This window comes from Trifolium pratense, linkage group LG3 (assembly GCF_020283565.1).
Source record: "Trifolium pratense cultivar HEN17-A07 linkage group LG3, ARS_RC_1.1, whole genome shotgun sequence".
NCBI classification, from domain to species: Eukaryota; Viridiplantae; Streptophyta; class Magnoliopsida; order Fabales; family Fabaceae; genus Trifolium; species Trifolium pratense.
This window is the reverse complement of record NC_060061.1, coordinates 7,312,916-7,323,098: the sequence shown is the minus strand read 5'-3', so window position 1 is coordinate 7,323,098 and position 10,183 is coordinate 7,312,916. Positions and strand designations below refer to the sequence as shown.

Sequence of the window (10,183 nt, the reverse complement as noted above, 5' to 3'; positions counted from 1 at the left end):
TTAGAATAGAACCGGCCAAAGCACTCCAAATTAAGAATCTATTTTTTTTAATAATTATTTTTATCAAGTATAGTTTAATGCCTAAAATTTTCACCCTTAAGATGAATAAGTGAGTGTCCAAAGTTGAAGCCCTAACTCCTGCATATATAATATAATGTCTCTATCAACCGATTTAACCTTAAAGAGACAATTAAGAATCCAATTTAGTTCCCAAATAAAAGTCACAAATAATTATTCAAAACTATTAATTTTATATATAATACAACACATAATTAATTCCAACAAAAAGAAAATCAAACATCCAAAACAATATATAGGGAAATTTGAGGAACTATATGTGAACATATTTTGAAAAAATTAAATAAAAATTATCCAACCAAAGCCAAGTCAAGATCCAAGTCAACTCACCTTGTCCTTGTTCCTCATCCCTTGCTACTTTCCTAATACTTTCTTATTCAAAAACACAAAATTAACTCTTGCTCCTTAACTTTGTTTGATCATAATTAACCATGTTATGCAATGATTCTCTTTTAACTTTTCTTCAAATAGTGTAATGACTTGTTATGGAATCATCACAAAGTGTTTCACGTTTTGAAGCAGCTCAGAAAGCTATAAACTCAATTGGGTTGGGTTTTGACATAACATTAGATATCAACTTTGATAATTGTAAGAGTATTGGTTCACCTTTGATCTTCATCAATAATGATGAACAACACTGTCGTCATTTGGAGATTCCTGGTGGTGTTACAATTCCAAATGTTCCAAACTCTATCAAATGTGTTAGAGGAGAATCTATTAGAATTCATTCAGAAGTTCTCACCTTGCACCAGGTATATGTTATGTTATGTTAGAGCATTTTGATATTTAATTTTGACACAAAATGGAACAACAATGTTTGACAACAATTTAGATGGTTAATACAGTTCGAATACATATGGTTAATTATGTTTAGTAGATGATTATAGTGAATATAACAGTGTCGAAACTCATTAATCGTAACTTTGAATGGTTTAACTAGGACTTTTAGGTGTATATTTGAACACAAATTGTACATAATTTGGATGATTATAATAGATATTGTTTGTATTTGAACACCTAAAAGTCATGGTTAATGATGTTCAAAATCGTGTTCAGTGGATATGATTAATGAGTTGTGACATCTCGTTATGTTCATTGATTATCCATTGAACACAGTTAACCGCATATTTGAATGACGTTTACCATCCAAATTGTTATCGATGTTTGCTGTCAAATTTGTGTATTTCTGGTTATGTTATGTTATGATATGAGTACTTCATTGAAAAAAACTTTTAAGACTGAGTTTTTATGTGTTGTTTTGTTTTAGATGTTGGAGCATTTCAACCATGAAATGCGTCTTGTAGGAGAAACTGCATCTGGTCATTTCTGTGCTTCATTTGGGTTATCTGGTCGATGTATCAAAGAATTAGCTTCTATTAAGTCTCTTGCATATGATGGTTGGTTCATCAAACGCTATGCTGTTGAACTAGAAAGGTATCATGGTGAACTCCATGATTATGTCAAAGAAGCTGTGCCATCATCATGGGACCCTGAGGCCTTGGCAAGGTTAGAATTAGACCCTTTAACTGCATGTGTTATTAAGCGTTAACACTTGAATTAATCAGTATGATAATTTCTACTGATTCATACAAGGTTCATAGAACGTTTCGGAACTCATGTTATAGCCGGGGTGAGCATGGGAGGGAAGGATGTGTTATATGTTAGACAAGAACATACATCAGATATCAATGATCCAGTTAGTATCCTAAAACTTCTGAAAGAAACAGCTAGCATGAAGTTCAAGGATTCTGCAGATAATCATGGCTCAGCTTCTGAAGACTTCAGTAACAAAAAGGAGGTAACACACTGCATCTTTGTTATGACCTTTTCGCTTGTTTTGCTGGAAATGAAAAATAAGTATTATAAAAAGTTTCACAATAAAAAACTTGTTTATGGTAATTATTAGCATCAGCATATTAACATTTGATATCCAATATACTGAAGAAATGCTTGTTATGTTATTGAAATTGCAGAATATTTTTATGATACATAGAAAGAGGGGTGGAAGCAGTAAAAAAATGTATCATAGTGAATGGTTGGATACTATTGACCCACAACCTGACGTCATATCGATGCATCTTCTTCCATTGACATCCCTTTTGTTGGGTATCCGTGGAAGCGGATTTGTGAGCCATGCTATAAATCTCTACCTTCGTTGTAAGTAATTTTTTTTGTTGCACAAGTATGTGACAGAAATGGAAATGTGTGCTTTAGATTCTACCTAGTACCTAATGTTAAGAAAGTGATATGTAAAATTTAGCAGATTATGTAAAAAAAATAGTATACCTTCAGACAAAATAAATTAATGATTTGTTCAAAGGGAACACAATTTATCACTCTTTCTTGTGTAGCACAATGGAAGAAACTAGTAAATTGTGCTCTTCTGTTATAAAGCTTATGATATACTCTCTCAGAAACTGATTTAGCTGAATCTGGATATGAACTGTGATTACTGAAACAGACAAACCTCCGATTGACGACCTCCATCAATTTTTCGAGTTTCAACTGCCAAGAAATTGGGCCCCTATACTTAGTGAGATACGTCTTGGTTCTTACTGGAAGCATCAAATGAACACCTGGCTACAATTTAGTATCTTCGGTCCAAAGCTTTACATAAATACAATTCCAGTAAGTTCTCCATCTTGCATTTTTAATGTTCATTTTGCGGGTTGGTGTTTCACATTCTATCAATGTTCTAGTAAACTACAAATCTCCAAAATTCATAGTCTCCCTGCATACTTGTTGAATTTGGCCCCTTTTTTTTACCTGATGGCAGGTAGATGTTGGTAATAGACCAGTCATTGGCCTGAGATTACAATTGGAAGGAAGAAGAAGCAACAGGTTGGCCATTCACCTGCAGCATCTGACTTCTCTACCCAAGTCCTTACCACTCGCGGATAATGCAAATGCATATTTGTCTTGTGACTCATATAGCTGCAACTACCACAAGAAAGTGAAATGGAGCTGCTTTTCATATGTTTGCACCGCACCTGTGGAATCGGATGATAGTCTTTCTATTGTCACAGGAGCTCAGTTACAAGTTGAAAAGAAATGTCTCCTTTTACGGCTGCGCTTCTCCAAAGTTATCGGTGCCACACTTAAGAAACCACCTGAGTGGGATCAATCATCCAATCTCAGTGGTTTCAGCAGCAAGTCTAGAGGCGTATTAGGTTTTACTCCGAAAGAGGGACAGAGGGGTCATCCAAAACCGGGTGATGTGACGATCGGTTCTACTACATATTCTGCTGCACTGCCGGCACCAGTACATACACCCAAGCTTCAAAGGTATGTGGACATAATGGAAATGATGAGAGGACCTGAAGACACTCCAGGATATTGGGTTGTGTCCGGAGCAAGGCTTTCTGTTCAGAATGGGAAAATATATCTCCTGGTTAAGTATTCACTACTGAACTTTGTTATGCAGTGTGAAACTGAAGCTTCATAGTCCATAGTATTGATTTGTGATGCCTTGCGCCAAAAGTCGCATTGGTTTTTATTTTTAATGATACCCTTAAACTTAATTAATTTATTTATTAGTTTTTTTTCTTACAATAATTTATTTATCAGTTTAGTATATGTGAAACATGATTTTGAATAAACGTAAGTTATAGTATTGATCTGGTTTCTTCAACACAAGTTCTTCCAAAATCAGTCCTACCCACATCTAGAAAAACAAGATTATACTCACAGAAATTCTCCATCAGCAAGTAATTCTAATATAATGAGTTGCTCATATAATCTTATTTGCAATACTTCTCCTAACCAAATTTTTTTTTCTTTTTTCTTTCTTTCTTTCTTTCTTTCTGTTAGTCCTTAACTATATATTCTAAGGGTCTATTTTGATAGGGGCTTATTTTTCATTTATAAATTAAGTCAGCTATAAAATGTTTATAAAAATGAATAAAGTGTGATTGAATTGTTGTGTGATCTTATATCATGATATTCTTTCAAATTTTTTTAAAATCTTAAATATATGTTGAAATATAGTCCAACATTCCAAAATCCATCCCCCAAACATACCCTAATAAGATCTTGCACGTTAGTATTCCGATGATTGCACCTAACAAAAAATTTCGTTAATATGTGTCTGTGAAACAAAATGGCAATATAATGAAGTGCCGGTTTCTCAAATGTGAGTAAGAGTCACACGTTGGAAGAAAAGTGAATGACGATTGACGAGTAACATATAAGTGAGATGATCCATATACTATAATTTAAGATTTTGGATAAAGATGTGATGTCAAATTCCACTTGTGTACTTGCTCTCAGTTCAATGTGAACGTGTAGACAAAAAAAGGAAATGAGGTAGGGAAAAATTTATCCTTAATGTGAATGGTCTGAAATGGGAAAACATGATCCACAAAAGTCAACATCTCCCTGTATGAGTCAAAAATATATCTCCGTGTATGTCTGTACGTACGTTTTCCTGTTTCCTTGTTGCTTCCATCCCATTCCTTCTGTGTATGTCTTGTCTGCATGTGGCAGTTGTTGACATTCAAACTGAGCAATGGCACAATCACCAAGTGTTTCTGGTTTTGAAGCAGCCCAGAAAGCAATAAACACACTTGGGTTGGGTTTTGATTTAACACAAGATATCAACTTTGACAACTGTAAGACTGGTTCACGGTTGATCCTCATCGACGGAGAACAGTGCCGTCATTTGGAGATTCCTGGAGGGGTTTCAATTCCAGATGTTTCAAACTCTATCAGATGTGTTGGAGGAGAATCTATCAGAATCAATTCAGAGGTTCTCACCTTGCAACAGGTATGTTTCTACATTGCACACATGGGACCGAGCACATAATTTTTATTGAGCCTAACTCATTTAATCAAAACCAACTTGTTTTGTAAGGTGAGACATGTCTTTAGTTAATACTTTTAAGTCCACGTTTTTAATGTGTTGTTTCAGATGTTGCAACATTTCAACCATGAAATGCGCCTGGATGGCAGAATTGCATCCGGTCACTTTTGTGCTTCATTTGGTTTAAATTTTCGAGATACAAAAGAATTGGCTTCAATTATCCATCTTGCTTATGATGGTTGGTTCATCAAACGCTATGCTGTTGAATTAGAAAAGTATCATGATGAACTCTATGATCATGTCAAAGAATCTGTGCCGTCCTCGTGGGACCCTGAGGCCATGGCAAGGTTAGACCCTGCATATGCTTGTCAATTTCAACCTATTTTTTTATTTTTGAACAGCATTGCTCTACATTAATTATACGACTTTGAAGCGCTTTCATGTGATGCAAATAGCACTGTGATGATGAAATATCATTGAGTGCAAATATTGACAATCTATATTTTCTAACTTCACAATGATGAAATAATTTATACCGATTCATGCAAGGTTCATTGAACGTTTTGGTACTCATGTCATAGTTGGGGTGAGCATGGGAGGAAAGGATGTGCTATACGTTAGACAAGAAGATACATCAGATCTTCTTGATCCAGCTGGTATTCAAAAACTTTTGACAGAAACAGCTAGCATAAAGTTCATGGATTCTGCAAATAATCATGGTTTGGCTTCTCAAGGCTTAAGTAACATAAAAAAGGTACCGTGGACGTTTTTATTTTGACCTGTACTGCATTTTTCTCCATGTCCATGTTGTGTAATTTGATAGATGCTACAAACAAAATAGCTTTAGTTTTAAAATTTCTTGATTGCATTGATCATCTGCTAAAAAAAAATCTCATTGGGGTTGCAGAATCTTTTTGAGATACACATTAGGAGGGGTGGAAGCAGTCAAAATATGAACCATAGTGAATGGTTGGATACCATTGACTCGGAACCTGACGTCATATCAATGCATCTTCTCCCTCTGACAACCCTTTTGTCAGGTATCACGGGGTATGGATTTGTGGCCCATGCGATAAACCTCTATCTTCGATGTAAGTAATTATTTGATTTGTTTTGTTACACAAATATTAGGCAGAAAAGTAAATATAATAATCTCTCTCTGAAACTTATTTAACTGAACCTGCAAAAAAAATTGTAACTATTGAAACAGACAAACCTCCAATTGAAGATCTCCGTCAATTTTTAGAGTTTCAGCTACCAAGAGAATGGTCCCCTGTATATGGCAAGATACATCTTGATTCTAACTGGAAGCATGAAGTGAACAATTGGCTACGACTTAGTATCTTGGGTTCTAAGCTTTACATAAATACAATTCCAGTAAGTTTTCCATCTTGTATTTTTAATGTTTATCGAGTTGGTGTTCCCCGTGCTTTCAATGTGCTAGTAAACTGTGAGGCTCCGCAGATGCAATCTTACTCTGATATAGTTAATGTGAAATATCATTACTATCATTCTAGTTGCTAGTAACACTGGTGGAATTGTGGTTCTACACTTCATAATTTTTTTTATATAACATTGGCTCCATTTTTTCTCTTGATGGCAGGTAGATGTAGGTAATAGACCAGTAACTGGCCTTAGATTACAATTGGAAGGGAAAAGAAGCAACCGGCTGGCCATTCATCTGCAGCATTTGGCTTCTCTCCCGAAGTCCTTATCACTTGCAGACAGTGCAAATGCTTATTCGTCTTGTGACTCGTATAGTTGCAAGTACCATAAGAAACTGAAATGGAACTGCTTTTCATATGTTTGTACTGCTCCTATTGAATCAGATGATAGTCTTTCCATTGTCACAGGAGCTCAGTTACAAGTTGAAAAGAAGTGTCTCCTTTTAGGGCTTCACTTTTCCAAAGTTATTGGTGCTACCCTTCAGAAACCACCTGAGTGGGACCAATCCTCCAATCTTGGCCAGTCCAGGACCAAGTTTTGGGACACAGCAGGACATATGGATCATCCAATGCCTGGTGATGAGACCGTTAGCCCTATTCAATATTCTGATGCCCTCCCTGCACCAGTGCGTACACCTAAGCTTCAAAAGTATGTGGACAAAATGGAAAGGGTTAGAGGACCAGCAGACGCTCCAGGATATTGGGCTGTGTCCGGAGCAAAGCTTTCTGTACACAATGGGAAAATATATCTCTTTGTTAAGTATTCACTATTGAGTTTTGTTATATAGTCTGAGATCAAAACCTCCTAACAGTGCTTTAGTGCTCAGTTGACCTCTTGAAGTTTATGAGTGCCTCACTGCCTGCAGAGTTAGCTGGATTTGGTGATGGTTTGCACCAGAGGATGTACTAGTATTAGCTTTTATCGACACCCTTTAACATGTGTATGATTGAATGTTCGACAGCAGTGATTCGCGATAAAAGCTTGAGTTTGTAAAATCGAATCAATTGATTAAAGTCGAGTTATAGAAAACGAGTTATATTTATTTAAGCAGGTTGGGTACTAATCAGGGGTGAGACCAAAATCGGGAGCTTTTCAGCTGGATAAACCTCTTTTTTATTTTAATTTTTGAATTAAAGAGGCCTAAGCCCAAAAAAGGAAAGTTGACAGACAATCATCCTATGAGTAGAGATCCCCAACATATCAGCAAAAAGTAAAGAACTAATGAGCATGATATTACTCATAAATCATCGATGAGCTCATGATCACGCCTCATGTTTGCAAGAGCATATGCGCACGAATTTCTTCACGACACAAGTGACAAATCTTGACCTCCTAATCCATTTCAAGTAAACGTAATTTGGGAGACTCAGTATACAACTTTGAGCAAGAGTAATACGATGAATCATAAAGAGTGAATTGGATTTCCATCTAGAAAGTATACTCTTAACTGGCGCAATTGATATTCATCCTAAAAGGTGAAATACAAGCCATAATAAAATTTGTCATCTGAGTTGGAAGGAAAAGAAGATCAAGACATTCCTTTATGAAATCTCAATCCATTATGTTATAAGCTTTGGCAAGATAAAGTTTAATAACCATATAACTATTCTTACCTCTAGAAGATTGCATGGAGTGAATTGAATTGCATGGAGTGAACAACTTGTAGGGTTACAGTATTATCAATAGTACTCCTATGTGAAATAAAGCTACGGTTAGGCAGGATGATTTTCGGAGTAATATCCTTTAGCCTATTTGAGGGTTTCATTGAGACACATTATCTTAAAACAATTTACTTATGGAAAATGCTAAACAGTGCCCCGGGCACTCTTTAAGCATCTTAAATAGTAAGTTTTTGTTAAAATTTTATGGAAATGTGTGAAGTCAACGCCTCGAAAATTGAAATATTCCACTTTTTGAGTAAATTATTTCTTTAAATAGAATGCTTAAAGAGTGCCCGGGGGCACTGTTTAGCAAGACCTTTTACTTATATTGAGTACAAAATTCATATTGTTTAATATTTTGATGAATGGTGTGGGGGAGTTCGGAGGAGTTCGGGAGAAACATCGGGTTAAATGTTCGAGGACAATAAGAGAGGGAGACGTCACATCTCCACCAAAAAAATTTAAGGCATTAGGTTAATGAGTTATCTCTCTTATAAATCTAACATTCTTCTTGTTAGAATCAAAGATACACAAATAGTAGGAAAAGAGAAAGACGGCTAGGGTTTCAATAGAATACCAATAGCTTGACATTACAAAAGGTTATTGGAGAGAATATATAATAAAACCTAATGGACTCTAAACTAATAGGCCCAATAACATAGACTATTATTTTATTATCTAACACCTACTCTCAAACTCATGATGCATCAACAAGAAGCATTATGAGTTTGTCAAACAAAATACGAAAATAAAATAAACTACCAAATAAAATAAACTTCTAACATCACCCCTCAAGCTAAAGCTTACTAAGCTTTAAGCTTGTTACAAATTAGCCCTGACAACAAATCAACCCAATTAAGATCACGATCAACTAAGAGCAGCCATTAACCATCAAAGAGGGGGGAACCAAATCAAATTAATCCAACATCCAATCCAATGCAGTCCAAGCTAACCAAAAACCAAATCAATCGAACAAATTCAAACTAAACCAATCATAAGAATCAATAGGGAGAAGTGCAATCAATCAGAAGAAGTGCAATAGGGAGAAGTGCAATGCAATCAGAAGAGAAGTGTAATAGGGGGAGAAGTGCAATGCAATCAGAAGAAGTGCAATAGGGGGAGAAGTGCAATAGGGGGAGAAATGCAATACAATCAGAAAAGAAGTGCAATAGGGGGAGAAGTGCAATGCAATCAGAAGAAGTGCAATAGGGAGAAGTGCAATGCAATCAGAACAGAAGTGCAATACGAGGGAGAAGTGCAATGCAATCAGAAGAAGTGCAATAGGGGGAGAAGTGCAATACAATCAGAAGAGAAGTGCGAGAAGTGCAATTGGGGGAGAAGTGCAATACAATCAGAAGAAGTGCAATAGGAGGGAGAAGTGCAATGCAATCAGAAGAGATGTTCAATAGGGAGAAGTGGGATGCAATCAGAAGAGAAGTGCAATAGGAAGAGAAGTGCAATCTATCGGAAGAATTAACAGAGAGAGTCGATCAATTAGAACCAAACTGAATCAAATCCAACAAATTCAATTCAAATGATCCAAACAAAACAAACAAACGAAGTAGCATACCAGTAACAAAGTAACACCATGAAAATACCAAAGTATTTGTCCTGACTTGCCGAACCAAATGTTTTTGCAAACCAATAGTTACTGTGCACGTGCCAGTTCAAAATCAAATTACACAATGAAGTAGTTGCAACAAACATGTCTTTCACCCTTTACTTTGAAGAATGCTTAAATCCCACCACCAAAGAAGCATCGAAAATGGAACCAGAAGCAAGTCACCGAAAACCAAAAGAAACAACGATACTTTCTTCCCAGCAAAAACAAAAGCAACGTGCTGCACTTAAATTCAATAGAAAACAATTTTGACCAACCAATAGAAATTAATCAAATCAATCACACAACACATCATTCCCAAATTATTCGGGAACTCGACGGCGGAAGCGACAAGTGGATCAAGGCGGATCGTAACAAGCTCTCGATACCATGTTAGAATTAGAGATACACAAATATGAAAAGAGAAAGAGACGGCTAGGGTTTCAATAGAATACCAATAGCTTAACATTACAAAAGGTTATTGGAGAGAATATATAATAAAACCTAATGGACTCTAAACTAATAGGCCCAATAACATAGACTATTATTTTATTATCTAACACTTCTCATGTGAAACTTAATCACTCACACTTGAAT

The 10,183-nt window shown here is 35.8% G+C and overlaps 1 protein-coding gene across 3 annotated transcripts; it reads left to right on the top strand.

Moving 5' to 3' along the window:
* Positions 1-316: 316 nt before the first annotated feature.
* On the top strand, positions 317-8,247 carry LOC123916081 (MACPF domain-containing protein At4g24290-like). Of its 3 annotated transcripts, none has more exons than XM_045967427.1 (6): positions 317-830; positions 1,346-1,584; positions 1,672-1,876; positions 2,052-2,235; positions 2,540-2,706; positions 2,855-3,633. In XM_045967427.1, exons 1-6 carry the CDS (start codon positions 564-566, stop codon positions 3,521-3,523), a joined length of 1,731 nt encoding a protein of 576 aa, XP_045823383.1. In that variant the 5' UTR covers positions 317-563; the 3' UTR covers positions 3,524-3,633. The 3 variants fall into 3 exon arrangements, with proteins under 3 accessions (XP_045823383.1, XP_045823385.1, XP_045823386.1); XM_045967429.1 differs by lacking the exons at positions 1,672-1,876; positions 2,052-2,235; positions 2,540-2,706; positions 2,855-3,633 and adding exons at positions 5,429-5,633; positions 5,787-5,970; positions 6,090-6,256; positions 6,483-7,406 and having other exon boundaries at positions 341-830; XM_045967430.1 differs by lacking the exons at positions 317-830; positions 1,346-1,584; positions 1,672-1,876; positions 2,052-2,235; positions 2,540-2,706 and adding exons at positions 4,988-5,226; positions 5,429-5,633; positions 5,787-5,970; positions 6,090-6,256; positions 6,483-8,247 and having other exon boundaries at positions 3,542-4,843.
* The last annotated feature ends 1,936 nt before the right edge of the window (positions 8,248-10,183 follow it).

Excerpts from the sequence above, each read along its gene's own strand:
- LOC123916081 (XM_045967427.1), top strand. The coding sequence starts at position 564 with ATGGAATCATCACAAAGTGTTTCACGTTTTGAAGCAGCTCAGAAAGCT. Across the intron at positions 1,585-1,671 it reads GACCCTGAGGCCTTGGCAAG|GTTCATAGAACGTTTCGGAA; the intron begins GTTAGAATTAGA and ends GATTCATACAAG. Across the intron at positions 1,877-2,051 it reads ACTTCAGTAACAAAAAGGAG|AATATTTTTATGATACATAG; the intron begins GTAACACACTGC and ends TTGAAATTGCAG.